At 38.7% G+C, this 20,995-nt stretch overlaps 1 protein-coding gene across 1 annotated transcript in view; it reads left to right on the forward strand.

Moving 5' to 3' along the window:
• The window catches only part of LOC104538205 (dynein heavy chain 8, axonemal-like), a gene marked incomplete at its 5' end in the record, with an annotated part of 60,691 nt that overhangs the window by 23,992 nt on the left and 15,704 nt on the right, over positions 1-20,995 (forward strand). The window contains 5 exons of the mRNA XM_010181324.1: positions 1,705-1,972; positions 6,538-6,659; positions 7,902-8,249; positions 13,608-13,796; positions 19,971-20,103. Of these exons, the coding sequence (XP_010179626.1) occupies positions 1,705-1,972; positions 6,538-6,659; positions 7,902-8,249; positions 13,608-13,796; positions 19,971-20,103 (1,060 nt within the window). The remainder of the gene's footprint in view (positions 1-1,704; positions 1,973-6,537; positions 6,660-7,901; positions 8,250-13,607; positions 13,797-19,970; positions 20,104-20,995) is intronic.

Here is a 20,995-nt window from a genome sequence, read left to right on the forward strand (position 1 = left end):
ACAGACATTTGGATAGAGTTCTTTTAGGAGTAAAATGAAGAAAATCCATATAGGAAAATATTTTTTCCTTATCTTAATGTTTCTATAACCTTTAACATTTGAGAGGTAACATTGCTGAGAATGGCAAATTATGAGCAGATGCTTTGTTAGGGAATAATGCACGAGCTGAATATTTATGCACTTTGCAGGGGTAGTCATAGTCTTTGAGTTATGGAAGTGCTAGCTGTACTCAGATACACCTTAGAAACAGTAGAGTTTTGTTCCTTCAGCAGATTGCCAACTTCACAGGCTATTTAGCTTTGCTTCTTTTAGCTGCAATTTCAGGTTCTTCTGAGCTGAAAGCAGGATTTAACTGCTTTCTTATCTTTGGCATTCTCTTCTTAAATCTTTTGCCAGGATGTGGAGGATCATACAGCAGCAGCCATATTTATACTGTTCAGCAAGATCGGGTCAAGGCCTATTCTCTGACCTTAAGGCCAAATGACCCAGCACAGCTTGTGTCCATATGCTTAACCTTTTTCTCCTGCAAAACTAGGGCAGCCTCATCCACACTGTTTAGGACTGGATGACTTCCTTCTTTTTTGTTTCACAGTGACTGAGTCCCAGAGCAGGAAAACTTAAGACTAACCTTGGTAGCTCTCAGCCAGCTGAAGACAGGCCCAGATTGGTAATTCTTTATCCATATATGCTCATACCTCACAACATGAGGGATACTCAGCTGTGGGTCTTGAACATGAAACTGTCCATAAAACTAAGTGTTTTCATCCATTCCCTTGCCCTCAACATGTCTATAGAATAATATGCTTAACTGGGTTTGATAATTTTGGTTTTCCCTGGGTAGAAGTTAGGCAGCCAACCTAAGCCAGAGGACTACTTACTTAACAAGAACAGGGGTAGTAAGAACAATGAGCAAAAGGGGGTCTACCTGCACATTACTTAACAGACTTGTATGGTCCTGAATGCAACCTAGTCAGCTTGTCTTTTTCAGATCCTCTTGTGAGAGCTTGTACAATCTTCTGCTTTTCTGAACAACTGGCTTTCTTGTCACATGGCCTCTGGAGGAAAGACTCCATGAATTTCATGAGCTTTGTCTCTGAATCCAGAAAACCAACAGCTAGACCTAGCAGATCACCAAATGAGAATCCTCTGAATTGACGACTCCGCAGTCAATTAACAGTAGCTCTTTGTCCGTGTTTGCTAAGGAATGGCTTAATGTGAACCAAGCTTTCCTGTCCTGCCTGGTTCCATGACAGTTCTCTTTTAAATGAAATAAATATGTTCAGATAGTAAAAAGACATCAGAATTGTTGGCTTTTACTCTGTGCATTAATTAGTATGAGGAGCCTTAATATCTGTCCATCTCAAGATAGTATACGTCATAGGAGAAATAATAGTCGGGCAGCTATGTTACTTTGTGCATGTCCTGCTTTATTTGGGAAAGTGAGGTAAAGGAATGGAAAATGTTTCAGTTGTATTATCCCATTGACTTTGTCAGACCTGCAGAAAAAGATTATGTCCAGAAGGTGTAGTTTTTTTCAGCAGGTGGAATATAAGAGCAACTTGTAGGGTTTTGCTTTTTTGTCTACTCTGTTTTAATATATTCAGTCTCCATTGATATTACCTATTTTCTTTGTGGCACAATTTCACTATACATTGTCATTCTAAAGAACAATATATAAAATAAGCTTTCTTTTTTTCCTTCCAGAACATTCCCTGTCGTGCCATTTCAATGGGCCAGGGCCAGGAAGTCCATGCAAGGCGCCTCTTAAATCAGTGCATACAAGATGGCGGATGGCTCCTGCTACAGAACTGCCACCTTGGCTTGGAGTTTCTTAGTGAGTTAATGGACACCATCACAACAACAGAATCTATGAGTGAAGGTTTCAGAAGCTGGATCACTACAGAGGCTCACCCAGAGTTTCCTATTAATCTTCTACAGTCCTCTATCAAATTTACTAATGAACCTCCTCAAGGTAGCAAACCCTGGGTTTTTTTGAATTTTGGAACTTGCCCTGCCACCCCTTGTATCACTATACTCTGTGCAGTGTTTCAGTTTTTATTCTCTGTTGTTTCATTATCTAAATACAGCACTGTGTAAGTCAGTTTTGCGATGTTTAAGGCATGACTCTTTTGGGAAGAAAAATGAATATTGTTTGTTTATGTGACAGAAATTGATAGTGGTTTTGTTGTTTGTGTAGAATCTGTGGAGAGTGTCAGGTCTGTGGTCCTTTCTTAAGCTTAGTACACTCCATCACTCTTTTCTTTCTGTCCTGTTGACCCAACCCAAGGATGCAGGGAGAGACAGATCCTGTGCTCTGCTGGGTAAGGAAAGAGAAGGACTCTTCTGAATATTCAACCTCAACCTCCCAAGCTGTGGTTATTGCTTCTTGTTATGTCTTCTGGCACTGCTGACAGCAGACTGATCCCAGCATCTTTGTAACTGTCCTTTGGGTATTTGTGAGCTGCAACTGAATCATTCCTTAGCCTCTGTCACTGGCAAGACAGTTAATAACAACCTATAGTGAATCTGAATGCTAAGGTTTACTTAAGAATTTATGAGATTAGGGCTTTATGCTACTTACTTATTTTACACACTCACTCTCTCATGCTTCCAGCCTCCTGTATTGAATTCATTTCATCTTGACTTCCCATCCCATTGGAGAGATCGTTGCTGGTCCAGGAAGATCGGGCAGAAAGTCATGTTGGTTTCATGCTGTGCATCTACTTGCAGCTACCAGTCTTGGACATTACTGGCCTAGGTCTCTAGGCATCCCCTGGCACCATGCATCTCCCCTATGACCAGGATCTTTCCACACTTTCAGGAAGTCTCCTTAAGCTAGGATGTTCATCTCGTGCTTTCTAGGCTTCTAAGCCCTCAGTTTTCCTAGCCTGAGTAGTCTATGTGCAGAAGCACAAATTGGCACTTCTGAGTCATGTTGCCATATTAGTTGGAGGATTCAGGATGTTTAACTTTTTGCAACCTCTACCATTCACAGCTAGCAAGTAACAGGTTTTTCCTTGAGAATTAAAAATTTCAGTTTGGACAGCCACCATCTCTCATATGTGCATGCAGTTATGTGTCAGCTTTCAGTATTCACAATTAAAGCTGGTTTTTACATACCACAGCCTCCTATTCAACAGACTAAACAGCCTTCTTGTCCTCTCTTTGACCAACTGTTAAGCAGCTTTGCAGAAAAGGACCTGGGTTTTCTGATGGAAATCAAGTGGAACCTAACCCAGCAATGTGTCCTTGCAGCGAAGATGGAAGAACAAAGGATTGGAGAACATGACATATGAGGAAAGGCCGAGAGACCTATGCCTGTTTAACTTTGAAGAGAGAAGAGGTATCTTATCAAAGCATTTACATATGTAATGGAAGTGAATAAAGAAAACAGCAAGACTTTTCTCAGTGGTGCCAAGTAGCAGAAAGAGAGGTGGTGAACACAAATGGAAATCCAGGAAATTCCACTTCAGCGTCAGAAAAAACTTAACACATTGTGAGGGTGGTCAAATACTGGAACAGCTTGTTCAGTGAGTTTGTAGACTCCATCCTCAAAACCCACATGGACAAAGTACTGAGCAACCAGCTCTAGCTGACATGCTTTGAGAAGAGGTGTTGCACAAGGTGACCTCCTTCCAACCTCAACTTTTTGGTGTTACTCTGTGTGATATTACACAGGGTTACAGTGTTGGTGGATACAGAAAGAGCAACTGATGTCACCTACATCGACTTGTGCAAAGCATTTAACACTGTCCGGCATGACATCCTTGTCTCTACATTGGAAAGACATGGAACTGATGGATGGGCCACTTGGTGCATAAGGAATTGGCTGGATGATTGCACTCAAATAGTTGCAGTCAATGGCTTGATGTTCAAGTGGACACCAGTGACGAGTGGTGTTCCTCAGCGGTTGGTACTGTCACCAGCGCTGTTTAACATCTTTGTCAGTGGGATAGAGTGCACCCCCAGCAAGTCTGACAACACCACCAGGCTATGTGGTGCGGTCAATGTGCTGAAAGGAAGGGTTGCCATCCAGAGGGACTTTGACAGGTTTGAGAAGTAGGCCCATGCCAACCTCATGAAATTAAACAAGGCCAAGTGCAAGGTCCTGCATGTGAGTTGGGGCAATCCCAAGCACAAATACAGGCTGGGTGGAGAATGGATTGAGACCAGCCCTGAGGAGAAGGACTTGTGTTAGTTGATAGGAAGCTCAACATGAGCTGGCGATGTGCACTTGCAGCCCAGGAAGCCAACCGTATCCTGGGCTGCATCAAAAGAAGCATGACCAGCAGGTCGAGGGAGGTGGTTCTCCCCCTCTACTCTGCTCTTGTGAGACCCTACCTGTGTCCAGCTCTGGGCCCTCAATACGGACAAGAACCTGTTGGAGCGAGTCCAGAGGAGGACCACAAAGATGATTGAGGGGGGAGCACCTCTCCTATGAGAACCAGACTGAGAGAGTTGGGGTTGTTTAGCCTGGAAAAGAGAAGGCTCCAAGGAGACCTTATAGCAGCCTTCCAGTACTTAAAGGAGGGCTATGAGAAAGACATGGAGGGACTCTTTATCAGGGAGTGAAATGATAGGACAAGGGTTGACAGTTTTAAACTTGAAGAGGATAGATTTAAATTGGATATTGGGAAGAAATTCTTTACTCTGAGAGTAGTGAGGCACTGGAAAAGCTGCCCAAAGATGTTGTGGGTGCCCCCTCCCTGCAAGTGTTCAAGGCCAGGTTGGACAGGGCTTTGAGCAATCTGGTCTAGAGGAAGATGTCCCTGCCCATGGCAGGGGGGTTGGACCAGGTGATCTTTAAGGTCCCTTCCAACCCAAACCATTCTATGTTTCTATGATATGAAAACATCCAGCTTTTCTAAGTAGTGTCTAACCTCTCTCCTGCTGTTGAATATCTCTCTCTTTCCCAAACTATGCTGCTATCTGCAGACATGCTTTATATGTTTATAAAGGCAACTTACTGCCTTGCCTTATATCTAATTATGTAGGATAAGTGTTTTGGACCATGGCAGAAAGAAATCCTCAAGCCTGACACTTATTTTGTCTTTTAACTCCTTCCTCTTTAACTAACTGTGTAATGTATCAACTTGCCCTTCATTTATACATATGTGTTGCCACTGATTTCAGTTAATGAAGTCAGTAAAAGCTGAGAATTTTTACCCAAGGTCGTATTTAATGCCTCAGTCATTTAAAAATCTTATTTCAGTTTTCATCTTCCTTTGAACATTAGTAAGATATCTACAAAATCTCTGATCTTGTGAAAGACATTCTGCTTCAGTGTCTCCACTCCACTCTCAAGAGTGTTAAAAATGTCTTACTTCTTTCACTTCTCCTCCCCTCTTCTAATTCATGCTCAGTATCTTTTTATTGTACTATGGCCCCTCCTTGTCATTCAAATGATAACACCCTATAGCTCCTAGAGGCTATTTTATGAGTCAAGTTATAGCCAATTTACAACTTGCATTTAGCAATAGAAATATGCCCAGTGTAACAGTTTAAGTCAGGATGAAATATAAACAGTTTTAGTTTTCTAATACTGTCCTGCCACATTGGTAGCACGATGTGATAGGACACTTCTGTTTGATTAATTTTTCTTGATTTTAGAACTTACATATGATACCCTTATAATGTTTTGAAAAGCTATTTGGTTGAATGTTGTTCTACAGAATCATTGTGAATTAGGAAAGAAGCAAAAGGGCTTTATTGTGTCCTATGTAGTATGATGATTTGGACAATCTATTCACTCCACTTGAGATCTGCCTTTTTAAACTTGTGTTAAGATGATTAGGTGGAACATATCATAAGAGAGACCTGGTGTCAGCAACTCATGCTCAGTATTGTCTGCCAAAGGCAGACGATGCTTCAGTAACACTGCCTGAAGACATCTGAGAGTAGTGAGGCATACATACTCCATGGAAGCCGAGATTGGACCAGTATCATCAGCCTAAAGATATTCCTGGGATCTGAAATGTCAGTGCTCAAAGAAACCTCCCTAAGTATTAGTATTTCTGCTTTGACTTTGGGTTCTCATCTCATCAACTTGGTATCTGTATGCCAGTTTGAGAAGCTGCATACAGAATTTTGAGATTGTTATAGGAAAAAAATCTAAATAAAATGGTCTTTGGTAGAACTAGTGTCTCATTTTATATGTAAATATTGAAACAACAACTCTTGGATATTCAGTGCAATATTTCATATGATGTTAGGTGTTTCTTTGATTGCCATATAATTGCTGAATAGTTATGTTTATATTTGAGTTGTTATTGGTAACATTTAGAATATCATTACGTAAATGTAATTCCTTCAAGACTCCTGAACTTAATTTGGTGTGTCATCTACCTGAAACAAAATGTAATTGAAGTTTGCCTGCTGTGACGAGCTGAACAGATAATTGATTCAATGAGATTATTTGAAGCTATAAATAAGATGATACTGTAAATTGGAATAGAGATTTCTGCTTAACGGGAGTTAGTGTTATGGGCTATATACATTTTTTTGCTCATATATTACATTTTTATGCTTATTTTCTAGGTGTGAAAGCTGGCTTAAAACGAACATATTCAGCTATTACTCAGGATCACCTAGAAGTGAGCAACATGCCACAGTGGAAACCATTGCTATATGCTGTAGCATTTCTTCACACAACTGTTCAGGTTTAAAAATACATTTCTTTTGTTCTGTCATAAAGCTATGTTTCATTTATTGATGCACCATGTTATTAAAAGAAAAACATGTTTAAATGGAAATCAAGTGTTAGTAAATTAATACAAATAAAATAAGAAAGAAAATAACTTTCCTTTATCACTGCAACTGCCTTCTGTCTTAGAACTTTGAACTCTGCTCATGTTGATCTTGTACTTCCAGCAGGGATGGTATTTCAGAGTAAAAATGGACATTCAACCAATGATCAATTAGTATGCTCTTCTGTGAAAGTCTTTGGGAATGGCTGTGTGATCTGTCTTTCAACTAACTGATTTTTACTAACATTTTAAATCATAAAAGTACATTAAAGGAATGTACAGCTTGGGTTGGAAAACCATAGTCTTAAAACTGCTGCTTTCACACTGAGAAGGTCTAAGAGGGTGAATATAAATCCTTCCTGCACTGAAATCTGTAGGAGGAAATGAAGGTGGAAGATGATTTTGGGTCTTGCCTTTCAGGAGTTCCATTAAAGAAAGTGTTTTATGGATTAACCACAACTTTTCATCATTCTATTGATAGATTTTGTGGTATCCTTAGTTTATATTTGGCGCCTAGTTAATTTTACTTTGTGGCATCCATGCACTGATACATTGTGGTCCAGTGGAAGCCTGTGGCATGCTTTTCTTTAGCCCATTGGTACTTTTGTGGTTGAAATTAAGAATGTTTAAACACCAGATACTGCCCTAACAACCACATACTACCAGCTGCATCTGTAAATGATTCAGTAGGAAACAGATTTTGCTACTTGCATCTGCACTATGCAGAGATATCAGTGGTACTAATATACCTAGTTCATAGGAGGACCGCAGATAATGATCACAGCTGAGCAGTTTGGACATCCTTTCTTAGAACAGTATTTTCATTTTTGAAACTCAGAAGCTATAGTCCTAGACTCACAGATTTGCTGCACTTTCAAAGGAGGAATTTTTCTTTGTGAAAATGTTAATATGCCTATCCTTTGTTTGTATCTCTCTACTGATGATGATCAATAAAGAAATATTTAACTACTAGATAATTAATCAAGCATTTGGACTTGTGTGTGGTAAAAGAATTATTTTTTTAAAATCTGGTGAAATACAACCCCAGCTGGACTGCTACATTCTTAGCATATTTCATGTATTCTTCTGCACTTACTGTTTTCTTCACAATTGCTATGGATCAGCCTTTTACCTTTAACTCTATCTATTTTACAGGAAAGACGAAAGTTTGGTCCATTGGGCTGGAATATTCCTTATGAATTTAATCAGGCGGACTTCACAGCCAGCATCCAATTTGTTCAGAATCATTTGGATGATATAGACATTAAACGTGGAGTGAACTGGAGCTGTGTTCGCTATATGCTTGGAGAAGTACAGTATGGTGGCCGTGTAACTGATGACCTTGACAAAACACTGCTGAATACATATGCAAGAGTGTGGTTTGGAGAACATATGTTTGGTGAAAAATTTTGTTTCTACAAAGATTATGTTATTCCAAAAGGGAAAACAGTGGAAGACTATCTCCAGTACATAGAGCAATTGCCAGTGATTGATACACCAGAGGTAAAATACTTCAAAGTACTAAAGGGAGTTTTTGTGAGATAAAAAGTTTAATCAGGTATATCTTCCAGAGCCATGAATGTATACGTCAAGATTAGCAGGCAGAGCGTTACGGTCAGTATCCAGTGTAGGTCTGTTGACCAGCAAAAGGTAGATGAAGCCTTCTTCAAGTAATTGGAAGAAATCTCACATTCACAGGCCCTGGTCCTCATGGAGGACTTTAATGTCCCTAATTATCTGCTGGAAGGGTGATACAGCAGGTTTCAAGCAGTCTAGGAGATTTCTGAGTGCATTAATGACAACTTCCTGGCACAGGTAACTCAGGAGCCAGCAAAGAAAGTCGCTTAGCTTGATCTGATAATTACTTATAAGCAAGAAAGAACTGGTCAGGGATGTGAAATCCAGAGGAAGCCTTGATTGTAGTGACCAGTGGTGGAGTTCAGGATTCTAGGAGAAGGGAGCAGGGCAAAAGGCAGGGCCACAGCATAGAATTTCAAGAGTGCAGAGTTCAGAGGTTTCTTTCAGGCTTAGGAGAATTCCATGGCTTATAGCCCTGGAGAGAAGAGAGGTCCAGGAGAACTAGTTTATATTCAGAGATCATCTCGTCCAAGTTCAAGAAAGATCCATCCTAACAAGTAGGAAATCAAATGCAGCAGGAGGCCAGAATGAATGGATGAACAAGAAGCTCCTGACTGAATTCATACATAAAAAGGAAGTGTACAAGAGGTGGAAGCAAGGGCAAGTGACCCAGCAAGAGTATAGAGCTACTGTCCAATCTTGCAAGGATAGGGTTAGGAAAGTCAAGGCCAAAGTGGAGTTGAATCTGTCAAGCAACATGAAGGGCAACGAGAAAGGCTTTTACAAGTATGTAGAAAGCAAAAAGATGACGAGGGGAAATGTGGGTCCAGTGCTGAATGGAGAAGGAGAACTAAAGAGAAATTATATGGAAAAAGCTCAATGACTTCTTTGTCTCAGTTTTAGCAACAGAACTGGCCTCCAGGAACCCCAGGCCCCTGAGATGAGAAGTCTAGGACAAGGAACTTACTCCTGGTGGAAGAGGACCAGATTAGGGAGCATTTAAACAAACTGAATATATCTAAGTTCATGGTATCTGATGGGTTACACCCATGAGCTGGCTGATGTCGCTGTCAGGTTACTCCCAATTACTTTTAACTGGTCATGGTGAGTGGATGAGGTTCCTACAGAATGGAAGATAGCAACTATCACTCCCATTTTTGAAGGGAAGAAGAAATATCTAGAGAACTACATACAGATTGGTCAGCCTCACCTCTGTCCCTGGGAAGGAGAAAATTATCTTGCAAAGCATTTCCAAACTTATGAAGTACAAGCAGGAGATTGAGGGTAGTCAGCATGGATTTGTGAAGGAGAAATCATGCTTAACCAACCTGTCAGCTTTCTAAAGTGAAGTGACCAGCTTGGTGGGTAAGGAGAGAGCAGTGAATGTTTTTATCTTAACTTTAGTATGGCCTTTTGACACTGCCTCCTGTAACATCTTTATAGATAATCTGACAAGTATAGGTTAGTTAAGTGTACTGTGAGGTGGTTTGAAAACAAGCTAAATAGCTGGTCCTAGAGGGTTGTGATTAGTGGCACAAAGTCCAGTAGGATACAGGTCACTAGTGCTCTATGCCAGGGGTCAGTACTGAGGCCAATGTTATTTAACACCTTTTTTAAGGATGCAGATGATGGGGTGGAGTGCACCTTCAACAAGTTTACAGGAGATACAAAACTGGAAGGAGTGGCTGATAGACCAGAGAGATCTGGACAGCCTGGAGAACTGGGCAGATGGGGATCTCATGAAGTTTGACAAGAGGAACTGTAAATTCCTGCATTGGTTGTCCTAGTGGTGAACTAGCTGACCATGAACCAGCAATACACCCTCATGACAAAGAGGCAAACAGTAACCTAGGAGTTAGGAAGAAGGAGGTGATCTTTCCTCTTCACTGAGCACTGATGAGACCATATCTGAAGTATTGTGCCCATTCTGGGCTCCCCAGTACAGGAAAGATATGGACTTACCAGAGTGAGACCAGAGCAGGGCCATGAAGATGATTAAAGGACGGGAGCATGTGTCATATGAGGAAAGGCTGAGAGAGCTGGAACTCTTTAGCTCAGACAGGATCTTATCAATGTGTATAAATACCTGTTGGGAGGGTGTAAAGAAGGAGCCAGAGTCTTTTTGATGGTACTCAGTGAAAGGACAAATTGAACTACAGGAAATCCCATCTGACAACAATAGAAAGCTTTTACAATTAAGGTTGTCAAGCACTGGAAGAGGTTGCCCAGAGACGCTGTGGAGTCTCAGTCTTTGTAGATACTAAGATCCCAGCTGGACACTGTGCTGGACAGTCTGCTCTAGCTGATCCTGCTTGAGCAGGTGGTTTGGATTAGATGACCCTCAGAGGTCCCTTCCAAACTGAACTATTTTGTGATTTTGTGATTCTGCATGGGATTGAGCACAATCATGAACTGAGAAATAATGTAAATACAAAAAGCCATGTGAGCTCATCTTGCAAGTTATAATTGGGAGATTATTCCATTTTGACAACAGGAAGATTTGGATGTTGCCATGACCTAATGGGGTAGGGTGCAAGGTAGCATCTGGTTGCAACATGACCCAGTATGTGTATACTGAAACGGTCATATTATTTGGAGGACTGAGACTTTCTGCTCCCTCTAGTGCAGGCACACGTGATGAAGTTAGTTGAAACAGAAGGGAATGTTCTGTATTTCTGTCTCATTGCTATTATCTTGATAAATGTGTTTGAAGGTAAGTTCTAGTAAAATTGAAGAGACAGGACTGAGCAAAAACCCTCTGGCTTTCTGTTACTGATAATGTGCTGGCTCGGAGGATGAGAAGATTCCAAGTCATCAAATAAACTTGAATAGTTTTGAATCTCATAAGGTAGTACAAGTAGATTGAAAGGGTATTTGTGCTGGCAACAACGCACCTTTTCCAGATGAGGGTAAATGCAGCCATTGTAATGCACCAGCAAGATCCACTTGAGCCCAGCTTCTGAAGTGGTTCCTATCGGTGTATGAACCTTGAATCTATCAGATTTCAGGTGCTACTTTTATGGATCTGTTTTAGTAAGCACTTGGGAACCTATCACATAGTGCTGCAATGTATTTTCAAAGTGTTTTGATGCCTGTAAAAAATCTGTATGTATGGTTTGATGCAGAGGAATTTTACCTTTGACTTTTATGTAAATAGAATCAAGTCCAGGAATGGAAATGTCTTTTTCTTCTTCATGTTTTCACAGGTTAGGAAGAAAGCTATGACTTTCTTCTGTCACTCCAAAATCTGTCAAAATTGCCTGTAGAAACCTTTGACCTTTTAAGTTCCCAGTCTTCTTTATTCCACAAAAGATATTGTGCTAATCAAAACAGTGTCTTTGTTTCCTCCCCTTTCCATTTTTGGTTAAGAAGGAAAGACTGAATAGGTCTGATTGCTATATCCTTGCTCTTTTGATGAAATTTCAACCTCTGATCAGAATAAACACTGACTTCTGAAGAGAGCTATTGTACCCAGCAAGCCTTTTGAAAATTACTTTGATTTCAAAGGAGGATAGAGCTTTAGCAATTGGGTTTAAGGGTTTATCAGGCCAAAAAAGCCTGAAAGACAGAGTCCAATATCCCTTTTAAAATCAAAATTCCCAGAGATCTTGGATCAAAATGAATGCGAAATTTGGCTGCTTGATCAATTTACAGGTTACCCAGGACGTCAGTCCACCCACCCATTTCTTTACCACTCTGGTTTCTTTTTTCTTATTTATTCATACATCATTCGCACAAAAACATAGGACCAGAGCTGTCTTCCATGTAAAATCCCTGTCTTTGGCAATATTACACCAATTATGAAGTTAGCCCTTGGACTAGTGCTATGATTTATATTCACAGTAGCAGGTATTTTTCATGTTTCTGGCTTAGTTTATAGCATTGCCACAAAATCTGCTAAAGCAAAAACAAACAAACCAAGCCTTATTGTGCAAGAGCAAAAGCAGAAAAGAGTGTATCTTCAAATGTGTATTTTGTTCCATGATACATAAAGTGCATTGGTATTTTTACTTTTTTACAGCTCTAAATATTCAGGTCGAGTAAACTGCTATGTGTAAAAAATGTTATATCCTACTTGGAACATAATTCCATGCTAGCTATAGTCACACCTTCTCTCACACGTGGTATTAGGTCTATACTGTGTTTTTTGTGCTGTTGGAAGGATGAGACCCACAACTGATGTAAATCTGTGCAGCTTTGCTGGCTTGACACTGATATCCCTTGTCTCTGAGTTTCTAGATTTGCAAGCATAACAATATTGTATATGGCCCTTTTTATTCTGCCCTCAGAATATGTAAATATTGGTTACTAAAGGGGTCATCTTATAATATACCAGTTCTAATGTAAAATATGAAAACATGAAAAATGAGAAGTGGAAGATTGCTTGGCTGTGGTGCTCAGATTGAGGGCAAGCCTTCCTCATTGCTGGATCACAGGTTCAAAGTTTGTAAGAGACAGTTCATAGCTATAATTAAATGAAGGCTTGTTAAATAAGTCACAGTACAATTCCTCCTGGAGAAGAGTTGCAGTTGTCAACCTGACAATTATAGACCTGCTGATATTTCAGTGGAAGTTTCTCAGAAAGCTATTATCATTCAGACAAAGGGCAGCTTTGCAGTAATTCTGTGCTAGCTGTGTCTTAAATAAAATAATCCAATTTCAGAAGAAGGGGAAGCGAGGAGTGGGAGACCTAACCCCAAAATAGCTAACCCATTAAATATACTGAATATATCACCAGTCATAGAATCTTTGGGTACTTCAAATATGGGCAGTATTTTATTCACTGTGATGCATCCATTATAAGCCTCAGAGACTGAGTAAAACAAAACGTGTTAGAAATGGTAGCTGATCTGACTATTAAGGGCATCTACTTGAGCTGATACAACAGCAATAGATCTGTAGAGACAAAGAGCTAGTGGCAAGGGGTCAGTGTCCACATATGCCATGTTTCCAACAAGCTCTAGTCTGAACCAATGGAAAGGAATCATTTTGTACCCCCTGATAGCACTGCAGCATGATCCAAAACCTGCTATGTGAAAATAATCAGATCAGTTAAAGAAAACGCCACTCATATGAATGAAAATGCTATTGTGTATGGAGCTTATGTTAATGTTTTTGTGTCATTTGGGCTTCATCCTTGGCCAGTTTAATCACTGTACTTCCACTGACATATTAATAATCTAGTATTTCATAGAGCGGATGATTTTTCATGGATTCCTTAATTGATATAATTTTAGAAGGAAAACTGCAATTTTTTTCTATTTTTTTCCCTTTTACATTAAGGTATTTGGACTTCACTCTAATGCAGATATAACTTACCAGACTAACTTGGCTAATGAGACATTAAGTACAATCGTGAGCATCCAGCCCAAAGACAGCAGCACTGGAGGAGGGGAAACCCGAGAAGCAGTGGTGCAGCATCTTGCTGATGAGATGCTAGAGAAGTTACCTCCAGATTATAACCCTCATGAGGTATATGCTGCTTTATAGACACAGATGTTTTATGTATGCATGTATATTTGTATATGTTTTATGAGTTTTATTGTATTTCTTAAATGTAACTGGCAAGTGTTTTAAAAAGCTCTTAAAATTATGCATAGTGTTTTATAAGTCTGTTTTGGTTCATTATCTGAAATATTCCTAGATTGGAAACATATATTTCAAATGCCATAGTCCACTCAGAACAGTCATTAGAGACTTCAGAAAGGTATTGCCCTCCTTAGTAGCTTGGGGAAGGACACCAGTGTCTCTTTCTGAAGGATCAGTGATCTTATCGTGGTTACAGCTTTCAATTTACCTACTCTTATTATGATACCACCATTACGAATAGTGAATTTTATCACTGAGCTTTTTATGCCCCAGATTTTTTTTGTGTTTGGGCCGTAAGAGATATCTTTGTCAATCTTTTATTGTATTTTTCATTAACAGCCTCATTAAATGGAAAAATGCAGTATAAAGCACTCTTGCATTGGTTTGTAAGTAGGATGTGGTGTCTTGCGATGTGTTTCATGAACAGTAACTGTTGAAACCCCCTAATTTCCACAATTTTATTATTACAATTCTGGTTTGTACTGATAGTGCTTTTTTTTTCTTTACCCTGGTTGCAGTTCAAGCTTGTAGAGTGCCCAGTATGCAGTTTGAAACTTGCTATACTTTATTTTCTTCTCTGGCTCACTTAGAATGTCCACTTAGGTTACAACTAATAGCCTTGAGGCCCTGGCAATATTTCATGTTTTTTGTTCTACTATTCCTCTCATATTTAATATGTCTTGTATGAATAGCCTCTTCTGTGCTGTCATAATTCAACTCAGAACTTCTCTTTTCATTCCCCTTTTGGCAAGCTACTTAAAATATGCAACTTTTTTCATGAGGTTTCCTAACAGCTTTCTCCATATAGTTATTTTTCCATTGATCTCTGCTTGTGTCTCTTTTTTTGTTACCTGTTTACTGAGTGACTCTCACTGATAGTACATAAATCATTTATTTGTAGAATTTAATTTGGAATGAAGTCACTTTTCTAGTTTTCAAATTATTATTTAATAGTAAATAAGTATTATACATAGCAGATAAAATTAAATATAGTTAGTGTAATAACCATAACACTTAATTACTAATTTAATAAATTTAATAATTTACACCTTGGATCTACCATTATAATCTACACCTTGAATTGTTCTCAAGTCCTTTACCCTTATCCTTCCTATCAGGGTAAAGCTTTCTTATGGAACTCGTTTATTCTAGTTTTATTCAGTTCCTTAGGATTTTTTTTTCAGTTTCCAGTATCAATAGAACACTGAATGACAAGGTAGCGTATATGGTTTTGCCATGTTTGTTATATGTGTATTGAGCTAATTTTTTCCAGTACACTTGCTAAATCCTCCAAAAGAGTCTTTCTTCATTCCTTTGTTAAAATGCCAACTTTTTTCCTCCTGAAGATTTAAAAATACTTAGAAGACATCAATAGTACTGGACTTTATATTGTAACCAGAGGGTATTCTTGCCCTCAGATTTTACGTCTGAGAATTTTTTGCAGTTTCTTTTAGTATTTTAAAATGCACACAAACTAGTTTAATCCAAATTTCACTTCTAAATGGTCTGAAGAAATACTATTTTACTCTGGCATTTCTTCTGTTTTATCTTGGTCTCATTCACTCTCATATCCTTCTTGGTTTATTCACTCAGGTTATCCACACAAAACACTCATAAAGTAGGTCGCCCCTTTTCAGTTACTTCCTCAAGTGTCTTAGCTTTGGAGACAACAAGCTATGGAGCCACGAGCTGTAGTTAAGGACAAAGAGTCTGGAGTGTTTATTTTGAAAGTTATACCCTGCACTCTTGTCTCTATTTTACTGCTGTGGGTCCAATACATACTTTTTCATGTGACTGTATAAAAAAACCACCACCAATTATTATCATTGCTGTTTCACTCTCATCATCCAGCAATATGACGAGCTATTATCTTTTCTCACAGTCTGCCAATCATACATGCAGGCTTTTATTTTCTTATAGACAATCATCTTTATAATGATGCTCATAAATAGATAGTTCTTTGCTTCTGTAACACTTCTCTGACATTCTCTCTCATTTTTGCTAACCTTTTTTGAGGTTAACAAATGTGACACTCATCTACAAGAAGGGCCGGAGGGAGGATCTGGGCAACTATAGGCCTGTCAGCCTGACCTCGGTGCCAGGAAGTGTTGTGGAGCAGATCATCTTGAGTGCCATCATGTAACACTAGCAGGAACACGAGGTGATCAGGCCCAGTCAGCATGGGCTTATGAAAGGAAGCAAATTAAATTAAGCTTACAAGTATAAGGAGTGAAATAGATTATGTAATTACTTCTGATGTCTGAAAAAAGGGGAATGAGATGAGTTCTGTTGTTTGTCAATTTATGTCAACATTGGATTATTATCTCCTAGATCAGTTTAACAACCCTGAAACAAATAAAACTAATATACTAAATTGTAGGAGACTGAGCAAATGTGTCAAAGAGATCCTATGCATGCATCATTGGATAAACGCAGTAAAAAAAATTTTAAAAATTCATTAATCCTAACAGTGCAACCTGGATTTGCTTTTAGAAGAGTATAATGCTCCAGTAAGGCCATAATGTGGTATTCTTTGGAAATCCAGTTATAAATATACTACCAGTGGACAAAAGGGACAAAAGGGACAAAAGGAACAAAAGGTTTAGGAAACAAATGGAGGTAATTAAAAGCAAATACTCTCCAGGGATGTGGCAAGTGCCTTTCCTATGTTTGATCCGTTCTTGTGGCTTCCTTTAGAAAGTGTGGAGTGAGACTGATCAAAGTTAAAAGCCCAGCAGAACTGAAACCAATTATTTGCTGACATTCAGAGCTCCAGATTGTACTTTCTGTTGATACATTGTCAATCCATAGAAAATTCAGGCTATCACACAGAGGCCTTCTTTTCTGAATTATTAACTTTTGGCAATGACTTCAGAACCGACAACTTTCAAACCAGGGCAATCATTTTACCCCATGATATATGCCATGTTTTTTGTCATTGTGTTCTTGTAACAATCCTCTCACCAGTTAAATAACAATGTTCACCCAAAAGACTATAAACAAAACAAGTCACCTTTGCATGCTTTATCAGCCTGCAGTTTTACACAGGTGATGGAAAAGCAAAACAAGCCTTCCTCCTGACCTAGAACTGTCCTCATTTTTCTCACTCCAAAGACAGAAGCAAAATAAGAGTTCCGTACTTACCAACCCTATCAGATATAGTGGTCACCCAGCTCTGGAGCTTTGGCTATTTTCTACTTATTTCGTTGCCTGCTTCCTTGCATGCAACAGGGAAGTTGTCCTTGGCACCACTTGGAAAGAGCTTTTACTTGGTCACACCTTGAGCTTGTCTTTCCTGTTCAGGCCTCTTATTTAGACCATCTCACGGAATGATGGACTTCCCAATTCTGCTGACAAAAGGTATAGCAAGTAGGGAAGCCTAGTTGAAAATAATAGCATTTACTGAAAATGATAGGCAGTTACTACTACAGTAACTTGATCATTGATCATTAAGTGACATGAGTTCAGCAGCTGTTCTTCTGCTGAATATCCTATAAAGTATGTGGTGACAAAGGAGTTGGTGATTTGAGGACAGTTAAGAATTGTGCATAGAGGAATCCGGCACAATAGAGATGTGCATTGCAAAATCATGTCGACAAAGCTATTAATACTATTTTAGTTGCTCCTTTCTTAAATCACCTTGTTTTATGTTAGATGACAGGTATTTGCATAATGAAAAGATGTTGTAAGTGGGCTTTATGGAATTAGGATATTAATCTCAGAAGGGCTATTTTTGTTAGTGAGTTTTTTTCTTTTTTTTTTCTGTCAGTTAGGATCTATCTCTTTATGTCATAATAAATATAACTCTGGAAGTAAGTAATCTGAATGCTTGATAAGAATTCTAATACAAAACCAGTCAATCATACCTCAGAGCTGGTATTTAGAACTAATCTGAACAGCAAGATTTCCAAGAAAGGTACTATTACACCCAGTAAATCTCACTGCAGATCAGGATTGATTTGTATACAATAAGGTAGGAAGTATGTAATTTTTTTCCGTTTTCATATCTGATCATGCTTGGTGCTCCAGACTGAGTGCTGTGACCGTATCTAAGATGGATTAACAAATTTCTGCATTATTGTTTCACTCAATTATTCAAAACATTACAGGTATTTTTGTAGGTACATGAAAAGAGATCAGTAGAATGATATAATCCTGGGAATTCACTAGTTAAACTGTGTGATTATCAATATAGTACTATTTTAGGATCTTTATTTCATCTTCTCTTTGTACAATCATAAATATCAATACATTGGAAAATAGACCCTTTAACAACATCTTCCATATTGTTTTTCCTCAAATGGAAGAAATTCTTCCTCTAAAGGATCCCCCAAAGGAAAACATGCTTTGTAGACTAGAAAAAAAGTGTATTTCTTATTTAAAGGGTAAACTGCATCGACTATATTCTGTATAATTCCCTTCTTATTAGTGGCATGCACTAGCCTTCTAACTATTCTGCGAAAATAAAAATCACTCTTTTTTTGCCTTTTTTGGCAAGAGAGAGAGTTAACAATTCCTGTGAAATTTTCAGAAAGCAGAAGCTTTCCCTGGAATTTGTATGAAAAAAATCAGAATACTTCACTGTGTAAATTATCCAGAAAGAGTTTATTGTCTCAGCTCTAGTCTTTTGATAGCTGATTTTAGTAGTATTTTCTCTTTTACAGGAAGATACACATTAACTCAGTCTGTAAAATGAACTGTCACACTGCAAAGCATTACCATAATTGGCTGGCACCTATTTCTTGGACATTCTGTCTAACAGACTCATGGGTCCCTGTGATTAAAATATGATGAATAACCTCGTGATAGTTGTTTCCCAAAGAAAATAGCACATAAAGTTGAAAAACAGTATTTTATTGAGTTTGGCATTGAAACTTGAGAATTGGAAATTGTCAAAGCATTTACTTATTTATACCAGCAATTGTAACTACTCAACTGCTGTGTTATATTAGTCTTGCAGAACTTTGCTATGCAGTGTAAGAAGATGATCTTTAGAAATGTTCTCTATGTGTATATAATGTATAGTATACATAATAATGTTTACAATGAGATGCATGAGTATATCTGCAAAGATGCAAAAGATGATGCATGTGGCTGAGTGGCAGTGAGGACAGAGAGAAGACCATTGGCTTTCCGAAAGTCAGGTCATAGTGGGGAAAACCACTTGAAAGTCTTAGAAATCAAGAATGTGAACAATGTGAAGTATAGGCACCATGATTTCAGCTAGTGCCACTTAATCCTCTCTCATGTATTGTTGTATACAGTGATCCTTGATATATATGGAATATCCAGCTTATGTCTGAAGCATATTGTGTATGCATCATAAGCTAAAGTGAGACAGGGGATGCTCTTGCTACTGTTGCTGTGACATATTAACCAACATAGACAGCTAAATCTATTTTGAAAATGTTCTCTGTTGAATATGAGTGAAAATGTTATCCTTAACAATTAACAAGTTCAAAATCTTCTACCTACAAAATGGTGTACATAATGGTGAAACAGAATTCTGTGGCATTTGTATTATTCCTGGCAATCTTGCCTCTCTAGTTGTGCATCCATGAGCACCTTGCCTTATAAGTGAGTCACGTGCTATTGGAAGTAGCAGCTTTTATATAGCATTGTGCTTGTTAAGTCAAACCCCATTTGTAGCATTATTTCAACTCAGCAAGGCAAGCAGAGGTGAGAAAGTTCACCTAGCACCATTTGGAAATACGAAGAAGTTACCATCAAACATGCTTTTGTGTAGCATGTGGATTTTGAGATTTTTTTAAAGATTGAAGAACCTGCAGCCTAGCAAGGACAGAATGAACTGCCATGTCCCTCCAAAAAGAGGGAACTTTCCCTCTCTAGAATGATGGAGGAGCTCCTTTTGGTAAGCTAGGGAGTCACAGTATGCTAAATCTTACACTTGGCACAGGGCTTGCATGCCCATCTGTCACATAAAAGTTTATTTTCTCAGGAATTATAAAATTTAAAAAAGAATCCTTTTGCTTTGAAAAATTACTGCATGGAGAACAGGAGATTAAATTTTATAATTGTTGCACTGTTCTTGTTTAGGTGAAAGCCCAGCTTCAAAAGATGGGAGCTATTCAACCCATGAACATATTTCTCCGTCAAGAAATTGACTGCATGCAGTGTGTTATCTCAAGAGTTCGAACTACACTGACTGATCTCAAATTGGCTATCGATGGTAAGTTACAATATTAAAAATCATACTAATTAAGATACAATATTTATTACTAGTGGTTGCATATACTATATAACTAAATAAATATTTCCCCTCCTTACCTCCCTTTCTACCTCTTTCTCTTTCGTTCTCTCCCTCCCCCATTTTTCTCTTTTTCTCTCTCTTTATCATAGGACCACTAATTCTAGCCCTTAAAACCTCCTGACTGCGTCTCTAAGGACACTCTACCTTAATTTATTCTGTATGGATGTGCTCCAATATTGCAGTTCATGTCCCACAGCAGTACTACACTTCTGTGATTCTCTCTCTAGGATCTCTACTGAGCTCAGAGGAGCTGAATCGCATGATTAGGTCCAGAGGTCGTGTGCCAGAGTAATTTATGAAATTAAGCTGAGACATAATGATATAGAACAAGGTAGAAGTGTTGCTGCTACGTAATTGTGAGACAGGGCACTCAGGAGGCCAGGTGATAAGGACTCTGATTTAAGGTGAGATTTGCAATGTTCATGAAACTGGTTATACCAAATAGGATGTCTCTAAATGGAAGCTGAAGTGAGTGGAAGTGCCAGTCAAAAGAGAATGATAGAGTTCTGCTTTTAGTCACCACAGGAGGTAGGCAACAGCACTGTATCTCTCAGAGACAGGAACATTTGTCTGAAAGTGAGCAATGGTGAATGTAGTTAAAATAAATCAAGAGTACAGGCGACTAGAAGCAGATGGAAAATTTGATCAGAAAAGGAGCAAGGAAAAGGAAGGGATGATGATGTTACCATCTGCTTTTTGGTTTTACTTTCCATTTTGCTCATCTGCAAGAGCTGAAATATCCAGGAGGGAAAGTATACTGCTGCTCAGCCAAGCTCCTTGAATTAAAAATAAATGAAAATGAAGCAGGAAT

This window comes from Mesitornis unicolor, unplaced genomic scaffold (genome assembly GCF_000695765.1).
Source record: "Mesitornis unicolor isolate BGI_N332 unplaced genomic scaffold, ASM69576v1 scaffold3433, whole genome shotgun sequence".
In the NCBI taxonomy this organism is placed as follows: Eukaryota; Metazoa; Chordata; class Aves; order Mesitornithiformes; family Mesitornithidae; genus Mesitornis; species Mesitornis unicolor.